This window comes from Pongo abelii, chromosome 19, assembly GCF_028885655.2.
Source record: "Pongo abelii isolate AG06213 chromosome 19, NHGRI_mPonAbe1-v2.0_pri, whole genome shotgun sequence".
NCBI lineage: Eukaryota > Metazoa > Chordata > Mammalia > Primates > Hominidae > Pongo > Pongo abelii.
The window spans coordinates 64,873,347-64,892,086 of record NC_072004.2 but is presented as its reverse complement, the minus strand read 5'-3'; the positions used below and the strand labels follow the sequence as shown (position 1 = coordinate 64,892,086).

At 48.7% G+C, this 18,740-nt stretch overlaps 2 protein-coding genes across 7 annotated transcripts; both read left to right on the top strand.

Annotated features, from left to right (window-relative positions):
* Positions 1-231: 231 nt before the first annotated feature.
* Positions 232-8,707, top strand: LOC103892831 (nucleoside diphosphate kinase A). The gene is made up of 5 exons (XM_024234461.3): positions 232-362; positions 2,352-2,481; positions 6,677-6,778; positions 7,832-7,944; positions 8,403-8,707. The coding sequence occupies exons 2-5, from the start codon at positions 2,356-2,358 to the stop codon at positions 8,518-8,520; spliced, it is 459 nt and encodes a 152-aa protein (XP_024090229.1). The 5' UTR covers positions 232-362; positions 2,352-2,355; the 3' UTR covers positions 8,521-8,707.
* Positions 8,708-12,908: 4,201 nt separating this feature from the next.
* NME2 (NME/NM23 nucleoside diphosphate kinase 2) lies at positions 12,909-18,382 on the top strand. Of its 6 annotated transcripts, none has more exons than XM_024234268.3 (5): positions 13,016-13,200; positions 13,464-13,593; positions 14,875-14,976; positions 16,596-16,708; positions 18,125-18,382. In XM_024234268.3, the coding sequence occupies exons 2-5, from the start codon at positions 13,468-13,470 to the stop codon at positions 18,240-18,242; spliced, it is 459 nt and encodes a 152-aa protein (XP_024090036.1). In that variant the 5' UTR covers positions 13,016-13,200; positions 13,464-13,467; the 3' UTR covers positions 18,243-18,382. The 6 variants fall into 6 exon arrangements, with proteins under 6 accessions (XP_024090040.1, XP_024090036.1, XP_063573985.1 ...); NM_001133682.2 differs by having other exon boundaries at positions 13,065-13,134; XM_024234269.3 differs by having other exon boundaries at positions 13,132-13,238.
* The last annotated feature ends 358 nt before the right edge of the window (positions 18,383-18,740 follow it).

Here is an 18,740-nt window from a genome sequence, read left to right as displayed (position 1 = left end):
TAGGTCAGGCGCTTTTTGGACTTCATGCAACGTGTGAGCGCCACCTCTCGGGAAGCCAATCTGCTCGCGAACGAAGGAAGTGAGTCAGAGAACCCGGGGGTGGAGGGAAGAAAGCAAGCAGCTAACCGGAAAAGTCTGAAAAAGCTAGCGCCGGAAGTTAAACTGCAGAAAGTTGTTCCCCAGAATGACTGCCTACTCCCAAGAGGAAGCGTGGGCGAGCGGTGTTCTGCAAAATGGGCTCTCCGGCAGCGGATCTGCGCAGAAACGTTCCGTGCGTGCAAGTGTTGCGAACCACGTGGGTCCCGGGAGCGTTTCGGTTGCTGGCGGCTGCAGCCGGAATTCAAACCTGAGCAGCTGGAAGGGTAAGAGGTGTTCGGGATCCTGAGAGGAAAAGGAAAGGAGTGTAGTCGCGGGAGAGGGTTAGGTGAGGGGTTAGTGAAGAGATGAGTTCAGCTCTAAGAGGCGGCGAGGAGGATCGGATGGGAGGAGGAGCAGGGAGCGCCTGTGGACAAGTGCAGACCGGTGGGTGCACGTCCCACGCCACGTGGACTCGCCTTTGTCGGTGGCCGCCTTTCTCGTCAGGCCGCGACGACAGGACTGTGCCTTATTTGTCTCTGTCGAGGGCAGTGCCGGGCACGGAATTGGCGCTCTGTAAGTGCTTGCTGGATAAATGATGGGTGTGTGTGTCATTCATTCAGCAAGCACTGAGTGCTTACTGTTGTGTCACCGGGATCGATGTGGAGGGACATTTTTAGGGTCTATTTCTGGCGCTTTAGTCCTATTTTCTCCTGGACAATCTATGCTTGCCCCGCACCCCATCGGGCGATTCTCCGCAGTCTTTGGGCTTTGTCTCTTTTTTTTTTTTGGAAGTTGCAGAATGATGATAAATGATTTTCTTTGCTCCTATTGACTGTTAGGCCCTGTGGCTAGGTACCATAGAACTATACAGGAGTAAATCAGCCTGGTATGCAGGGGAGGCAGACACACAAACAGAAAATTGGACTACAGTGCTAAGATGCTGTAAGAAGAGGTTAACTAAAGGACAGGAAGATGGGGCCAAGAGGTGGTGCTACTGTCTACTTTAGGGATTGTCTTTCAAGGCAAGGGGCCTCCTATCTCAAGTTGTGATACAGGGTAGATCATGAGCCCAGTCTTCTGTAAAATGAGGGATCTGGACGGAATAGGTACTCTCTAGGCTTCCTTTCAGTATGATGTCCCGTATCATATATTCCTAATGTCTGTAGTTCTCCCATACCCCACCGTTTATTGGCTAGTCAAAATATTCTTTGCATTGTAAAGTGTAGCATAACATTACAAGAATGGATTAATGGGTTGGGAATTCTGGGTTTTGGCCTTCATTCTGGTGCTCTGGTCCTGTTTCCTCATTTGTAAAATGAAGGGGGTTGTAAAGATATATTCTCTAAAACCCCTAATGCTGTGGCTGTGGCATTAAGTCAAACTATTATTTCTTACTGCTTTGTACCAGACATCACTTTCACATTAGTCAAACTTTTCATCAGTGTAGTTGCTCCCAAGCTTGATTATTGAGAAAGATAGTGCCTTGTTTTTAACATCCTGTATCCTAGTTCCACCACAGTGTTTGGTAAACAGTAGATGTTTAAAAGAAGCTTATTAAATCAAATGGTGGCCAAGCTCATGGGGCTCATGCCTGTAATCCCAGCACTTTGGGAGGCTGAGGTGGGTGGATTACTTGAGGTCAGGAGTTGGAGACCAGCCTGGCCAACATGGTGAAACCCCATCTCTACTAAAAAAAAAAAAAATACAAAAATTAGCTGGGTGTGGTGGCATGTGCCTGTAGTCCCAGCTATTTGGGAGGTTGAGGTAGGAGAATTGCTTTCCTGGGAAGTGCAGGTTGCAGTGAGCCAAGGTCGCACCACTGCACTCCATCCTGGGCGAAAGAGCAAGACTCCATACCAAAAAAAAAAAAAAAAAAAAAAAGTGGGGCTGGGCGCGGTGGCTCATGGCCATAACCCCAGCACTTTGGTAGGCCGAGGTGGGTGGATCACTTGAGGACAGGAGTTCGAGACCAGCCTAGGCAACACAGCGAAACCCCATCTCTAAAAAAAAAAAAAAAAACCCACAAAAATCAAAACAAATGAAAATAAATCAAATGGGATAGAAATTATAGTCCTTGCTTTTGGATCCTTTCCCACATGGACATATTAGTTCATAGATCAGGGGACTGGGGAGGAATTGGGTTTTTACCAGAGGGAGACCTGGAGCTGACCCGACAGATTTAAACCAGCTTTATGGGATAATCCGCTTGAGAAGGATGACAATGTAGGCAAGTGATTCAGTGCTGTTTCATTCCTCTACCTGCCTGCCCCCAGGACCATGGCCAACTGTGAGCGTACCTTCATTGCGATCAAACCGGATGGGGTCCAGCGGGGTCTTGTGGGAGAGATTATCAAGCGTTTTGAGCAGAAGGGATTCCACCTTGTTGGTCTGAAATTCGTGCAAGTAAGTGGACTTCATTGTTCCCATTTTGATTCCTTCATAGTATAGGAGAATACTGTGATTAACCTGTTTCTCCCCGTCTTTCTTATTTAAACTTCTCCACAGTAGAGTGAACACAAGTGTCTTGAGACCTGGAAACTCCTCAGTGCCCTAGCGTTTGGCTACATCTTGTAATAAACCAAGTTATTCAGGATTTTCCAAAATAGGCTCTGTAATATGAGGTGCATTGCTATGGGAAAAGCAGTGCAGAATTCCACATATGACCACACCTCTGTAATTTCTGACTCAGAGCTGAGCATGTTTGAGTTCTTGGTCTTGATTGAGCTTCCTGAGCAGATAATTTTAGAGAGATTTTTTTCCCCCTTTGAGACAGGCTATTTTTAGCAAGAAAATCTTTCCATCATCAATTACTAGACACTAATAAATGCTTATTGTTTAGCATATATTAGGTATCATAGGAGCTTGTGGAGGAAAACTATGGTTTTGGTTTTGGGGAGGTTCTTCTGCAATAGCAGAGAGCAGATGTACCTGCAAGCTACTTACAAAGCAATCTTTTGATAAATGCAAAGGATTGATTGACCAATAACCCTTCTTCAAACAAATTCTAGAGATAAGAATCCAAATTCTCGGCTGGGCAAGACATAGTGGCTCACGCCTGTAATCCCAGCAGTTTGGGAAGCTGGTCACTTGAGGTCAGGAGTTCAAGACCAGCCTGGCCAACATGGCGAAACCCCATCTCTACTAAAAATACAAAAATTATCCAGGCGTCAGGGCAGGCCCCTGTAATCCCAGCTACTCGGCAGGCTGAGACATAAGAATTGCTTGAACCGGCCAGGCGCGGTGGCTAACGCCTGTAATCCTAGCATTTTGGGAGGCTGAGGTGGGCAGATCACCTGAGGTCAGGAGTTCGAGACTGCCTGACCAATGTGATGAAACCCCGTCTCTACTAAAAATACAAAAATTAGCAAGGTGTGGTGGCATGCGCCTGTCATCCCAGCTACTCGGGAGGCTGAGACAGGAGAATCGCTTGAACTGGGGAGGTGAAGGTTGCAGTGACCGAGATTGCATCATTGCACTCCAGCCTGTGCAACAAGAGTGAAACTCCATCTCCAGAAAAAAAAAAAAAGAATTGCTTTTGAACCCAGGAGGTGGAGGTTTCAGTGAGCCGAGATTGCACCACACTGCAGCCTGGGCAACAGGCTCTGTCTCAAAAAAAAAAAGAATTCCAATTCTCAAGTCAAATAGGGGATAGTATGTTTTCCTAAAAGGGAATCAATTTTGGACCCTTCTAGTGCATTTTAAAATTTAGTTTGACTTGCAGTTTACTTCCTATGTGATATTTTAGAAAAACTGCTTTAGGGCTGGCACGGTGACTCGCCTGTCATCCCAGCACTTTGGGAGGCTCCGTCTCCAAAAAAAAGGAAAAAAAAGAAAAGAAAAACTGCTTTAATGTAAAAGAGGGTAGACTGATGTTCATGCTGAGAGGAGAATATGGTGTTCAAGGTCGAGGAGCTGGCATCTAATGAAGATTTTCTTGCTGCATCATCCCATGACAGAATGGAAGGGCAAGAGAGTGCAAGAGTGAGAGAGAGCTAGAGAGAGAGCAAGAGGGGGCTGATCTTAATTTTATAACAGACCCTCTCCTGAGATAAGACATTAATCTATTCATGAGGGTGAAGCCCTCATGACCTAAACACCTCCCATTAGGCCTCATCTCCCAACATTGTTGCATCGAGGATTAAATTTCCAACATATGAACTTTGGGGGACACATTCAGATCACAGCAGAAGGTAACATGAAATGGATGTGTTGTTGATCAGGCATTTACCATATGCTGGGCACATATGTTTTCTGATTTAGTCTTCATGCCAGCCTTGAGAAGTACTTACTCCTGTTCTCGTGGTTGTTAGTGATGAGCAACCTAAGACTTGGAGAGGTTCAGTGATGTGCCTGATAGCATACAGTGATGCCGCTGGGATTTTAACTTGAGTCTCTCTGACCCCTGAGTGCAGATATTTTCTCCTTTACATTGAATTTCCTATTAAGGATATATGGGTTTGGTGAAGAATGGACGGAAGGATAGCTGCCATGACTCTAAAGGGACATTTAAATCTGGTGTGGAGGTAGGAAGCAAGGGAGAACTTGAGGTTCCTAACCCCCAATCCCTTAAAAAAGCCTGTGATCTGTTTTGCAGACTAAAGATAATCAGTTAGGGCCTGGTGTGGTGGCTCACACCTGTAATCCCAGCATTTTGGGAGGTCAAGGTGGGTGGATCATCTGAGGTCAGGAGTTCGAGACCAGCCTGGCCAACGTGGTGAAACCCCGTCTCTACTAAAAATATAAAATTTAGCTGGGTGTGATGGTGCATGCCTGTAGTCCCAGCTACCAGGGAGGCTGAGGTGGGAGGATGGCTTGAACTCAGGAGGTGGAGGTTGCAGTGAGCGGATATCGAGCCACCGCACTCCAGCCTGGGTAACAGAGCAAGACCCTGTCTCAAAAAAACATAATCAGTTAGTCTGGTGTAGTGGTGCATACCCGTAGTCCTAGCTACGAGAATCTGAGGCAAGAAAATTGCTGGAGCCTGGGAGTTTGAGGCCACAGTGAGCTATGATCATGCCATTGCACTCCAGCCTGGGTGACAGAAAAACCCTGTCTCAAAACAAACAAACAACAAAACCAACAAAAAGATAATTGGAACCAATTAATAGAATTAAAAGAGTATGCTGATAAGGGAAGGTCACCTCAGTGTCTGTTAGGAGACTTCCACAACAAAAGTCTTCCATTTGGATAGGAAAGGACAGGGCGAGGGTTGGATCCCTACCACGGAATGATTATATGGCCATATAATTTTACTTTGGCAAGTGATGATAACTGGTGGCTGAATGATGGGACTTTTGGGCAGCCAGTCTCCACATTTGTGTGTGTCTCTAATGTGTGTGATATGCATCATACAGTGCAATACCACAGAGCTGGAAAAATCATGGGACCCTGTTAGATTTTAAGAAGCATATATGCAGTAGAAGAGAGAACACAGCCAAATTGAGTTGAAACTGCTAAGCAGATGGTTGTTCTCTAGCTAACTTGATTCGTTCCCACATATTAGCCTTGCAGTATGAGAAGTTCTAATTCGTTTTTCAGGAAAATTATTTATTGCTAGATGTCTTGCACTTTTGGGTGATTTGCAGATACCTTTGGTAATCACATGGTCATCACACTGGGCTTTTATCCTCTGAATAAACATGAAACATCCCTGGGTAATGGCCTGGTTTAGTTTGCTGCTCATCAAATGCCAAGACTTGCTTCCTGGTGTCCTTCTAATATTTTATTTGAGGTTTGCTCTGGGAATGGAAATTTATTGTATTGTTGATTTTCCTGTCTAAAATGAGATAGTTGAGGGCCAGGCATGGTGGGTCACGCCTGTAAGCCCAGCACTTTGGGAGGCGGAGGCTGGAGGATCACTTGAGTCCAGGAGTTTGAGAACAGCCTGGGCAACATAGTGAGACCCTATCTCTACAAATAATTTTTTAAAATTAGCCAGGTATGGCTGGGCACGGTGGCTTACGCCTGTAGTCCCAGCCCTTTGGGAGGCCAAGGCAGGCAGATCACTTGCGGTCACCTGAGACCAGCCTGGCCAACATGGTGAAACCCTGTTTCTACTAAAAATACAAAAATTGGCCAGGCATGATGGCGGCCACCTGTAATCTCAGCTACTTGGGAGGCTGAAGCAGGAGAATCACTTGAACCCGGGAGGTGGAGGTTGCAGTAAGTCAGGATCACGCCACTGCACTCCAGCCTGGGTGACAGAGGGAGACTCTGTCTCAAAATAATAAATAAATAAAATTAGTCAAGTCTGGTAGTGTGTGTCTACAGTCCTACCTACTCGGGAGTCCGAGGCAGGAGGATCACTTGAGCCCAGGAGTTTGATTTTTTTTTAAATGAGATAGCTGGATTTAATTTTAATGTTCTGTGGTTTTATTATCAGTCAATGCCAATAGGGAGACAACTGATATAAAATTGGAGAAGTACATTTAGTCCTGTCACTGCTCCCTTCCAGTGTGGAGAATGAATTGGGTTATAACAGAATCAGTGAGCCCAACCACTCATGTTTTACATAGCAGGGTGGGTGAGGGGAAATTAAATGGATTATATGTTCTTAGATGGTTTGGGGGCTATTCTCATTCTCCGTCCTGTTGAATAGGCTTCTGAAGATCTTCTCAAGGAACACTACGTTGACCTGAAGGACCGTCCATTCTTTGCTGGCCTGGTGAAATACATGCACTCAGGGCCGGTAGTTGCCATGGTGAGTGTGCCTGTGTGGGATACTCCAAGTATGCATTGCTTGTCATCTGTGCTAGGCTCTCTTCTAGACACTGGGGATACAGTCATGAATGAGACCAAATAGATACCTGTTTTCATATATCAGCTAATGGTTAGTGATAGGCTTCAGAAATGAAATAGGTTAGTGATATGCCCAGAAATGAATAGGAGTAGCAAGTGATCACTTTAGATTGGATGATCAAAGAATGCAATTTTTAAGCTGTGATCTGAATGACAAGAAGCAGCCAGCCATGTACAGAATCACAGTGAAAAACATTTCCAGCCAAGCAAACAGCATGTGCAAAGGTCCCAGGAATGAGCTTGGCTTTTTGAAGTACGGGAGGAGAGTTGAAATGCCCGAAGCCTGATGGGTGGGAGGGAAGTTGGGATGTGAAGAGTTCAGAGGCATGGGCAGGGGCCTCCTCTCTTAGGGGTGTGTTGACCATATACTTCCTGAGTGCTGGGAAGCTATGGGACACTTCACACTTGGCATTTTTTTTTTTTTTTTTGAGACGGAGTCTTGCTCTGTTGCCCAGGCTGGAGTGCAGTGGCGCCATCTTATCTCACCCCAAGCTCCACCTCCCGGGTTCACGCCATTCTCCTGCCTCAGCCTCCTGAGTAGCTGGGACTACAGGCGCCCGCCACCACGCCCAGCTAATCTTTTCGTATTTTTAGTAGAGACGGGGTTTCACCATAGTCAGGATGGTCTCGATCTCCGGACCTCGTGATCCGCTCACCTCAGCCTCCCAAAGGGCTGGGATTACAGGCGTGAGCCACTGCACCCTGCCCACACTTGGCATTTTAAGGAGGCTGCTCTGGTTGCTGTATGGAGAATACATTGTAGAAAGGCAAGCATCAGGGCAGGGAGACCAGGATCCTCAGTGCTGGAATAAGTGGATACTCTATAAACATTTGTTCAGTGAATGAATATCATCTTAAGGGGCCTTTTTATTTTTCCTTTTTTGAATTAATAGTTGCCAGATTTTCTGCTGCGATTGATTTTCTTCTTTGACTATATCTTCTTCTGTCCTTGGAGGTCTGGGAGGGGCTGAATGTGGTGAAGACAGGCCGAGTCATGCTCGGGGAGACCAACCCTGCAGACTCCAAGCCTGGGACCATCCGTGGAGACTTCTGCATACAAGTTGGCAGGTGAGATTTTGGTATTTTCCCCCCTTTTCCAAAATCTGATTTAGTTGCCACAAGGATTTGGGTTTCTGAGGCTGGAGGTAGACATGATACCATATGCAGGTTGATTTTATCTGAGTTTATTGTTTTCCTCCCTCTTAAGTTGGCATTTGGCTTTCGTTGTTAACATCACTGTAGTTGTACCTCTGTTACACGAAGTGTAGAACCTGGTACAACACACTTTGCTGGCCACAGTCTTTCCTGAAGGCTCTCACTGTTTGCACCAGCGTGGCCGAGAGGGCTGGATGTGGGGAGGGCGTTTTTCACCCTTACATGAATGGCCATTGTAGGCTTTTTCTTTTAACATGGTCTAATGTCCATGGAGCTTCAGCTTTTATGCTGCCGTGGCTGTAGATTTCTGGCAATGGGCGCATTTTAATCCTTCTGGTCTTGGTCATGTGACTGTCTCTTTCTCCACCCAGGAACATTATACATGGCAGTGATTCCGTGGAGAGTGCAGAGAAGGAGATCGGCCTGTGGTTTCACCCTGAGGAACTGGTAGATTACACGAGCTGTGCTCAGAACTGGATCTATGAATGACAGGAGGGCAGACCACAGTGCTTTTCACATCCATTTCCCCTCCTTCCCATGGGCAGAGGACCAGGCTGTAGGAAATCTAGTTATTTACAGGAACTTCATCATAATTTGGAGGGAAGCTCTTGGAGCTGTGATGCTCCCTGTACAGTGTTACCATCCCCTACCATCTGATTAAAATGCTTCCTCCCAACATAGGATTCATTGAGTTGGTTACTTCGTATTGTTATATTGCTTTTTTTTTTTTCTTCTTTTCATGTACACTGAATAACCTGACCTAATAGAGAGTGTAAATACTATAAAAATGATTTATATTGAGATCTCACATACACACAGGCATTCTTTGCCTGCCTTTCTTAACCCCTGCATCCCTTCCACTCTTGGCACTGAGCTACTCAACAGGCATCTATGGAGCATGTGCTACGTGGCCAAGACTGGACTAGGTGCAGAAGATTCATCAGAAATGAAAGAAAACATGAGGGCTGGGTGTGCTGGCTTGTGCTTGTGATACCAGCTACTTGGGAGGCTGAGGTGGGAGACCAGCCTGGGTAACATAGCAAGACCCTGTCTCACTAAAAAAAAAAAAAAAAGAAAAATTAGGCTGGGTACGATGGCTCATGCCTTTAATCCCAGCTATTCAGGAGGCTGAGGGGGAGAATCGCTAGAGGCCAGAAGTTCAAGTCCAGGGTGGGCAACATAGCAAGACACTGTCTTTACAAAAAAAAAAAATTAGCTCTGGTGCTGTGCACCTCTAGTCCTAGCTATTGGGAAGGCATAGGCAAGAGGATTGTGCCCAGGAGTCCAAGGCTTCAGTGGACCATGATCATGCTGCTGTACTTCAGCCTGGGTGACAGAGTGAGATGTCTTTTAAATAAAAACATATCCATCCTGTTCTTGAGAAGCTCTTGGGGATTCAGTGAATGGGGGAGTCTGGGAAGTTGTAATTCCTCCAAAAATCAGAAAAGCTAGGTAGACAGTAAGCCTGGGTCCCTGGCATGGCCTCAAATGAAGCAGGAGTTCTTGTAAGTAGCTTTGATTTGTTAGGATATTGATTTGGTTGCTTTAATGGAGACAAGATAGAAATGTACTTCTCTTTCATTTGAAAGTTCAAGTGTGGTCGAGTGCAGTGGCTCATGCCTATAATCCCAGCACTTTGGGAGGCCAAGGCAAGAGGATTGCTTGAGCCCAGGAGTTTGAGACCAGCCTGGGGAACAGAGTGAGACCTCATCTCTGCCAAACATTAAAAATTAGTCGGGTGTGGTGGCACGTTCCTGTAGTCCTAACTACTCAGGAGGCTGAGGTAGGAGGATTGCTTGAGCCCCGGAGGTTGGAGCAGTGAGCTGTGATCCCGCCTCTGCACTTCAGCCTGGGTGACAGAGTGAGACCTGTCTTCAAAAAAGAAAAAGCCCTAGCTGCTCAGTAGGGGTGATGACAGTGGGAAGGCGCTGATCTTTAAGGTGGTCTGCACACACCTGGTTCCTTCTAATCAGTCCTACTTGGATTACCACCCCATGTGCCTTCTGCAAGTTGGGAAGCAAAGTGGAAGAAGTATCCCTTTTAAAGAGACAGCTCTGAATTACAACCTTCACTTCCTCTCACATCCCATTGGCTAGAACTTAGTCATATGGCTGCATCTAGCTGCAAGAGAAATTGGAATTTTTTTTTTCTTTTGAGACAGGGTCTTGCTCTGTCACCTAGGATGGAGTGCAGTGGTGTGATGACAGCATCTCACTGCAGTCTTGACCTCTCTGGGCCCAAGTGATCTCCTACCTTAGCCTCCTGAGTAACCGGGACTACAGGCATGTGCCACCACGTCTGTAGTAGAAAATACAACTAATTTTTGTATTTTCTGTAGAGATGGGGTTTCATCGTGTTTCCCAGGCTGGTCTCCAACTGCTGGGCTCAAGCGATCTGCCTGCCTGGGCCTCCCAAAGTGCAGAGATTATAGGCGTGAGCCACTGCGCCCAGCCTGAGGGTTTTTCTTTTTTTTCTTTTTCCTTTTTTTTTTTGAGACAAAGTCTTGCTCTTGTCGCCCAGGCTGGAGTGTAATGGCGCCATCTTGGCTAACTGCAACCTCTGCCTCCCGGGTTCAAGCGATTCTCCTGCCTCAGCCTCCCGAGTAGCTGGGATTACAGGTGTGTGCCACCACTCCCGGCTAATTTTTGTATTTTTAGTAGAGACAGGTTTTCACCATGTTGGCCAGGCTGGTCTCGAACTTCTGACCTCAGATGATCCACCTGCCTCAGCCTCCCAAAGTGCTGGGATTACAGGCATAAGCCACTGCGACTGCCCACCTGAGGGTTTTTCTTATCTTTCCTTTTCATCTGGCTTCGGTAGAGGCAATAGAGGGGAAGAGAATTCTCAGGATGGGTGAGAAGAGGGTAGTTGGGGTGGGCTGCCTTTACAGACAGATGAGGGCGAGATGACATTTTTTTTAATTTTTTTTTTTGAGACGGAGTCTTGCTCTGTTGCCCAGGCTGGAATGCAGTGGCGCCATCTCAGCTCACTGCAAGCTCTGCCTCCCGGGTGCACGCCATTCTCCTGCCTCAGCCTCCCGAGTAGCTGGGACTACAGGTGCCCGCCACCACGCCCAGCTAATTTTTTTGTATTTTTAGTAGACACTGGGTTTCACTGTGTTAGCCAGGATGGTCTCGATCTGATCTCGTGATCTGCCCGCCTCGGCCTCCCAAAGTCCTGGGATTACAGGCGTGAGCCACCGCACCTGGCCCTTTTTAAAAAATTTTTGAGATGGAATCTCACTCTGTCGCCCAGGCTGGAGTGCAATGGCACGATCTCAGCTCACTGCAACCTCTGCTTCCCGGGTTCAAGCGCTTCTCCTGCCTCAGCCTCCTGAGTAGCTGGGATTACAGGCACGAGCCACTATGCCCGGCTAATTTTTGTAATTTTCGTGGGGATGGGGTTTCACCACGTTGGTCAGGCTTGTCTCGAACTCCTGACCTCGTGATCCACCCGCCTCGGCCTTTCAAAGTGCTGGGATTACAGACGTGAGCTACCGCACCCAGCCTGAATTTCTATTAATATTTTACACAAAGTGTGGCCTGTTTGTTTTGGGGCGTGAGATGAGCATACCAGGACTTGGGGAATGAACATGTGTGTAGTGCAGCTGGAGGGTTGCAGCCTCCCCAGTTAAGGACAGTCGTCCCAGGAAGGAAAGAAGAGGTGAAAGCAGAGGGGTGGTCCTGACTGTACCCTGAGTAGCCATCAGTGACCTGACCAAGGGGAGCAGATAGCTCTCCCCTGGACAGAGAAAAGTCCATGCAATTTCGAGACTTGTTTTCACAGTTGACGTTTGGTAAATCCAAATGAGAGTGTGCTTGAGATTGAAGCCAAAAAAATACAGTGCCCCCAAATGAGGGCACATGACAGTTATTGTCAATGTCTGGTGGGCTAATGCTCTGTAACTAGAAGTTTGGAAAGCCGATAAGGTATAACAGAGGCCAGGTTGTCTTCCATCTGGCCAGTGACGGGTGATCAGCGCAGTGCTAGGGGCACTCGGGTGATGGCATGATTGCTGTGGTCAGCTCAGAGTCCTGAGGGGAAGCAAGCGGGCTCCCACCGTCTCAGGGCAGTACCACTGCTGTGCGGCTGTCAGTCAGTGCTGCAGGCACTGAGAGGAGGGGCTCGTGACCGCCCCAGGGAAGCTGGGCATCACCAAAGGGAGCTTGTTTGCCAGGGACACTGCAAGTAGGAAGTGTCTACAGGTCGATGACAGGCCTGATCTCTATGACAGGGTCTAGACTTTCCTCAGGGTCCAGGGGCGCGCCTCAGGGTGAACTGGAAAACTCGACCGCACTTTAGTGCCAGGTGGGCAGGGATCCCCATGTCAGGGTGGGAGTGGGGCGGCTGATTGGGGCTGGAAATGTAGGTGGGGAGGCGGCAGCCAGGGAGCAGGGCATCCTGCGAGAAGAGCATCCCGCTGAGGAGTCTGAATGCCATCCTGTAGGCGGGGGAGTCATCAAGGCAGGGCAGAGGCAGGACCAGATGGCCGTTTGAGGTGCTGAGCAAAGCTCCCGGTTTGCGGGGAGAGGTGAGATCAAGGCCCCTTGGGAGGCCGAGGCTTAACTCAAGCAGACAGGAGGGAAGGCTGGATTTCAGAGGTAGGGAGGATAAGGACCGTGGGTGCACGACGGGGAGGGAGAGCCAAGTCAAGGTTAATGCCAGTGCTCGGGCGGATGGTGAAAGCAGCAGATGGCCTTGACCGGGGTAGAGAACTCGAGCACAGGAGCAGGTTCTGTGTGTGTGTGTGTGTAGGAGCTTTCGGGGTCACGGGAAGTACTGAGAGGTGAGGAGTGGGATTTGGGACGTGCGTAGTTGAACTCATAGGACGTCCAGGTGAAGGGATTACTTCCTGTCTCTGGATCCGTCTCGATCTCTGCCCGGCGAGGGCGCGCCCCGGCTGGGCGTGGACACTGTTCTCCGGCCGCGTCCGGCCGGGGGGGTGGGGCGTTCCTGCGGGTTGGGCGGCTGGGCCCTCCGGGGTGTGGCCACCCCGCGCTCCGCCCTGCGCCCCTCCTCCGCCGCCGGCTCCCGGGTGTGGTGGTCGCTCCAGCTCTCTGCTCTCCCAGCGCAGCGCCGCCGCCCGGCCCCTCCAGCTTCCGGGTAAGGCGGTGGGGGCGCATCCCCTGGCGACTCCTCCCGTTCCCTCTTCTGCTTGCAGTGCCGCAGGTGGGCCCGGTCTGTGGGCGCCCCCCGATTTCCCGCAGGTCCCGCGCGGGGTCGGAGCGGGAGATTCCCTTGCAGCTTGCGCTCCGCGGGCCTTCGCGCTCCGCAGAGGGACGCCGGCCCTGCGCGGGGCGGAAGCAGCCGGGAAGCCACGTGTCCCCGCGGCCGCGCGTGGTGGGGGAGGCGGGCCCGGCGGCGCCCACGTGGCCTCCGCGGGCCACGCCAGGGCCTTCGCCCGGGCCCTGACCGCACCTCTCGCCCCGCAGGACCATGGCCAACCTGGAGCGCACCTTCATCGCCATCAAGCCGGACGGCGTGCAGCGCGGCCTGGTGGGCGAGATCATCAAGCGCTTCGAGCAGAAGGGGTTCCGCCTCGTGGCCATGAAGTTCCTCCGGGTAACTCTCCCCCGTCTCCCCTTCCCCGCCTGCAGCCGGCTCGCGGGTGTTTTTCCCTCCCGGCGGCCGTTTGGCCGCGTCTGCTTTCCGAGTTCATTTCGCGGCCGCGAAATCCCTTTGCCCTCTGCCCCCGCCCACGGCGGCTCGGGCCCGCCGACCCTTTCCCGGGGCGGTGGGGACAGACGCCCTTGGGAAGGTGAAGCGCTGGTAGCGTGACTCGCCCTCCGGGTCTGAGTTCCTTCCCGCGGGCCGCTACCTGCCCACCCGCCGCAGGGGGGCAGCAGGGAGCGGAAAAAACCCCGTGCCCCAGATCCCCTGCGCCTACCCACTCGGGTCCACCTAGGCACAGAATGGAGGCTTGGAATCTCCTTTGCTTTAGTCTGAAACTCCGAGTTCCAGTGCGGTGCTCCTCCTTTAGCATAGGATAGGAACTATATTTTCCACATTAAATTTGGGGCACAGATCTGAATCCCTACACTTACGGGTAAGTATCTAAGTACTGAAATTCAACCAGGCTCATCGGTGAAGAGAATGTTCTCAGTTATTATCTGAAATATTTCAAAGGGCATTGTGAGTAGCCCAGGGGAGTTTAACATGACCTCTGCCAGGCATATGACCTGACATATGTACTTCAGTTGCAGCCAAAATTTAATTCCCTAAATCTAGATCCTCAAACCACCTACTTTTTAGGCTTACAAAACCCCTAATGTCATTGACAGTATGAGGGTGTCTTTACAATTACAACAGTCTTGGCCAGGCGCGGGGCTCACGCCTATAATCCCAGCAATTTGGGAGGCCGAGGTGGGTGGAGCCCAGGAGTTGGAGATCAGCCTGAGCCACATAGCAAGCCTCTGCCTCTACAAAAAAAAAAAAAAAAAAATTTATTGGGCATGGTTGAGTGCATCTGTAGTTCCAGCTACTTGGGAGGCTGAGGTAGGAAAATCACTTGAGCCCTGGAAGTTGAGGCTGCAGTGAGCCACGATTGTGCCACTGCATTCCAGCCTGGGTGATGATAGTGAGAACCTGTTTCCTAAAACAAACCAAAACAACACACCAAAAAAAGAACAGTCTTTCTGTTAAAATGGCATTAGTTTCATTGTTTGGATGGGATTTAAAAAATATTTATGTGTGTGTGTATGTGTGTGTATATATATATATTTCCACACACCACTTAGGAATGTGGGCTAGAATATAAAACCGGACTTGCTAATGGGAGGTTCAGAGGATGGGATGAAGTCTTTCCAGCTTAGCTCCTAACTGGTGCCTCCTCTCCAATGCCAGGCCTCTGAAGAACACCTGAAGCAGCACTACACTGACCTGAAAGACCGCCCATTCTTCCCTGGGCTGGTGAAGTACATGAACTCAGGGCCGGTCGTGGCCATGGTGAGTGCTTGTGGGGAATGAGAGAAAATGAGGAAAAAGTGCTCAGTGTTCTTTGTTAGACATCTCCCTCAGCTAATCTAAATTTTATTTTATGAATGGAACCTGCTGAAGTTACTTAACTGAGCAACTAGGAACTTGGGAGGAGAAAGCAAATCAGACCTTAGAAATGGGAAGGATGTTAGCTGGGTGTGGTGGTGCATGGCTGTAATCTCAGCTACTTGTGAGGCTGAGGTAGGAGAATTGCTTGAACCTGGGAGGTGGAGGTTGCAGTGAGCTGAGATCGTGCCACTGCACTCCAGCCTGGGCAACAGAGCGAGACTCTGTCTCAACAAAGAAAAAAAAAAAGATATGGGAAGGACTTTTTCAGGTACATGTCTCTAGGGTTAAGTAGAATCTCACTGCCTGCAAGAGTGGTAAATTTTCGGGCCAGGCTCGGTGGCTCATGCCTGTAATCCCAGCACTTTGGAAGGCTGAGGCGGGTGGATCACCTGAGGCCAGGAGTTAATCCCAGTTACTCAGGAGGCCAGTTAGTCAGGAGGCTGAAGCACGAGAATCGCTTGAACTCGGGAGGTGGAGGTTGCAGTGAGCCGAAATCATGCCACTGCACTCCAGCCTGGGCGACAGCAAGACTCCATCTCAAAAAAAATAATAGAGTACTAAATTTCTTCTGTTTGACAAGTGTTTTAGACCTTAATGTTTCCTAGATTAAAAAACTTTATCCTATTTTCTCATGAAAAATTCAAATGTAAGGATATAAGACGTTCTCAATCCTATACTAGAAGCAGTTTCTTCTGGATGGTGCTAATGTCCAATTGGGAGAGGAGAGAATATGAGGAGAGAGTGGCTGGGCGCGGTGGCTCATGCCTGTAATCCCAGCACTTTGGGAGGCCGAGGTGGGTGGATTACAAGGTCAGGAGTTCAAGACCAGCCTGGTCAACATGGTGAAACCCCATCTCTGCTAAAAAAAATACAAAAATTAGCCGGGCATGGTGGCGTGTGCCTGTAATCCCAGCTACTTGGGACGCTGAGGTGGGAAAATTGCTTGAACCCGGGAGGCGGAGGTTGCAGTGAGCTGAGCCACTGCACTCCAGCCTGGGCAACAGAGCAAGACTCTGTCTCAAAAAAAAAAAAAAAAAAAAAAAAAGGAGAGAGTAAAATCGGGAGGCAGTGAAATTGTTGAGAAAGTAGATCTATTTCCTGTTCCCCTTTTTCTTCCTTCTGCTGTTCCCTGGAATCCTTACCCCAGCATGTTAGTCTTTCTTTTCCCTCTTCTAGCAGTCTTCTGGGATGCCCTTCCCACTGATCCTATTCCAGACTGGCCACTTTCTCCTTTCTTCACCAGTTCTTCTGTGTTGATGGCTGCATAAGGATTCTTCAACATTGTTTATCTCTGTCTCAGCTAAACTGGGAAGTCCCCAGGTTGGACAGACTTTTCTTTGAATCCTGGCAATACGTTTGGAATGGAGTTTTTATATAGGCCCCTACTCTCTGCTGGGGTTAGCTGATAATCATGTCACTGATCGGTCTCATTGATGTGTCCTGTCAGGTAGGAGTAAATGTTAGACCCTACCTGTCCTGAGTGGCAGATCTGATTATAAATCCATTTTCACACTTTCGAGGTCTGGGAGGGGCTGAACGTGGTGAAGACAGGCCGACTGATGCTTGGGGAGACCAATCCAGCAGATTCTAAGCCAGGCACCATTCGTGGGGACTTCTGCATTCAGGTTGGCAGGTAAGTCCGGGGACAGGAGGGTGGATGACTTTTATGCAACACCATTTAAAGCAGACATCGGGCGTATCCTACTTTCAGAAGAATCTGTGCACTTTTTTTTTTTTTTTTCTTGAGACAAAGTCTCCCTCTGTTGCCTAGCTGGAGTGCAGTGGTGCCATCTCGGTTCACTGTAACCTCCACCTCCCGGGTTCAAGCGATCCTCCTGCCACAACCTCCCAAATAGCTGGGATTACAGGTGCATACCACCACGCCTGGCTAATTTTTGTATTTTTAGTAGAGACAGGGTTTCACCACGTTGGCCAGGCTAGTTTCAAACTCCTGACCTCAGGTGATCTGCCTGCCTCGGCCCCGCAAGGTGCTGGGATTACAGACATGAGCCACTGCACTTGGCCTGAACTTTTAAATTAGTTGGTGATTATCATTGTATAACAACTTTCAGGCTGGGTATATCATTGTATAAAAGCTTTGGGAGGCCGAGGTGGGTGGATCACCTGAGGTCAGGAGTTTGAGACTAGCCTGGAGCCTGGCCAACATGAACCCCGTCTCTACTAAAAGTAAAAAATTAGGGCATGATGGCATGGTGGTGCATGCCTGTAATCCTAGCTACTCAGGAGGCTGAGACAGAAGAATCACTTGAACCCAGGAGGTGGAGGCTGCATTGAGCTAAGATCACGCCACTGCACTCCAGCCTGGGCAACAAGAGCGAAATTCCGTCTCAAAAAAAAAAAAAAAAAAAGCTTTCACACATAGCTTCTTCCCTAGGTTACTTAATTTTAAGCAAGACAACAAGGGAGCCATATGTGGTAATTCCGTATAGTACAGCAAAAAATGCTAGGTGTGGAGAAGGGAAGCATTCTAGCCACATCCATGAGTACTTTGTCCATGGGTGTGTCACTTAACCTTTTGATTCCCTCACCTGTACACAGTCTGTTCAAAACCTTTACAAAGTTGTGAGGTTCAAGTGGGATAAAGGGATTTTTATTAATAAGCAGTGTTATGTCATGATTGGGCTTTGCAAATCAGTGTTATAAGAAAATGCAGCAGAGCTGGCCTATGATAATGAATACATCATATCTAGTTGGGATGTTGCTCTGGAGTGGGTTTGAGTATCATTGTATTTTCCAAAATATGAGGAGGGGTGTTTTATGTCATTGGCAATCTTGGGGTACAAGCACTCTTTTGATGGGGAGGCCAGACTTGGAAGCATAATACAGTTGAAACAAGGAATGTTTTAAATCAAGCACCTTTACAGTTGTATAGCTGCTTTTAAAAAAAGGAAATGCTTTGGGGGTATAAATTGGTCTGCTGCTTCAAGTGGCAATTTGGCTGAAAGAGTCTGGAGTGGCTGTCCGTTGCGGTATTAAACAGACTTTTGCACTTTAAAATATGGCAACTCGTAATTGTTTTCTTTCTTAGGAACATCATTCATGGCAGTGATTCAGTAAAGAGTGCTGAAAAAGAAATCAGCCTATGGTTTAAGCCTGAAGAACTGGTTGACTACAAGTCTTGTGCTCATGACTGGGTCTATGAATAAGAGGTGGACACAGCAGCAGTCTCCTTCAGCACGGCATGGTGTGTCCCTGGACACAGCTCTTCATTCCACTGACTTAGAGGCAACAGGATTGATCATTCTTTTATAGAGCATATTTGCCAATAAAGCTTTTGGAAGCTGGACACTGTCTCCTTGTGCTTATTTGATACTGGGCTGAAAGAAGTGACTTGGTTCTCTGGCTATAGTAGCATTATCTACATCTAAATCCTGCTTGTCAAAGAATGATCTGATCCTGATAGATCATTGTTGCCCAAGCTGGAGTGCAATGGCGCGATCTCGGCTCACTGCAACCTTTGCCCCCCGGGTTCAAGCGATTCTCCTGTCTCAGCCTCCTGAGTAGCTGGGATTACAGGCATGTGCCACCACGCCCTGCTGATTTTGTATTTTTAGTAGAGACAGGGTTTCTCCATGTTGGTCAGACTGGTCTTGTACTCCCGATCTCAGGTGATCTGCCTGCCTTGGCCTCCCAAAGTGCTGGGA

Coding starts and splice junctions, on each gene's coding strand:
- LOC103892831 (XM_024234461.3), top strand. CDS start 2,356: ATGGCCAACTGTGAGCGTACCTTCATTGCGATCAAACCGGATGGGGTC. Junction 2,482..6,676: donor TTGGTCTGAAATTCGTGCAA/GTAAGTGGACTT, acceptor CCTGTTGAATAG/GCTTCTGAAGATCTTCTCAA. Junction 6,779..7,831: donor CAGGGCCGGTAGTTGCCATG/GTGAGTGTGCCT, acceptor CTGTCCTTGGAG/GTCTGGGAGGGGCTGAATGT.
- NME2 (XM_024234268.3), top strand. CDS start 13,468: ATGGCCAACCTGGAGCGCACCTTCATCGCCATCAAGCCGGACGGCGTG. Junction 13,594..14,874: donor TGGCCATGAAGTTCCTCCGG/GTAACTCTCCCC, acceptor CTCCAATGCCAG/GCCTCTGAAGAACACCTGAA. Junction 14,977..16,595: donor CAGGGCCGGTCGTGGCCATG/GTGAGTGCTTGT, acceptor CACACTTTCGAG/GTCTGGGAGGGGCTGAACGT.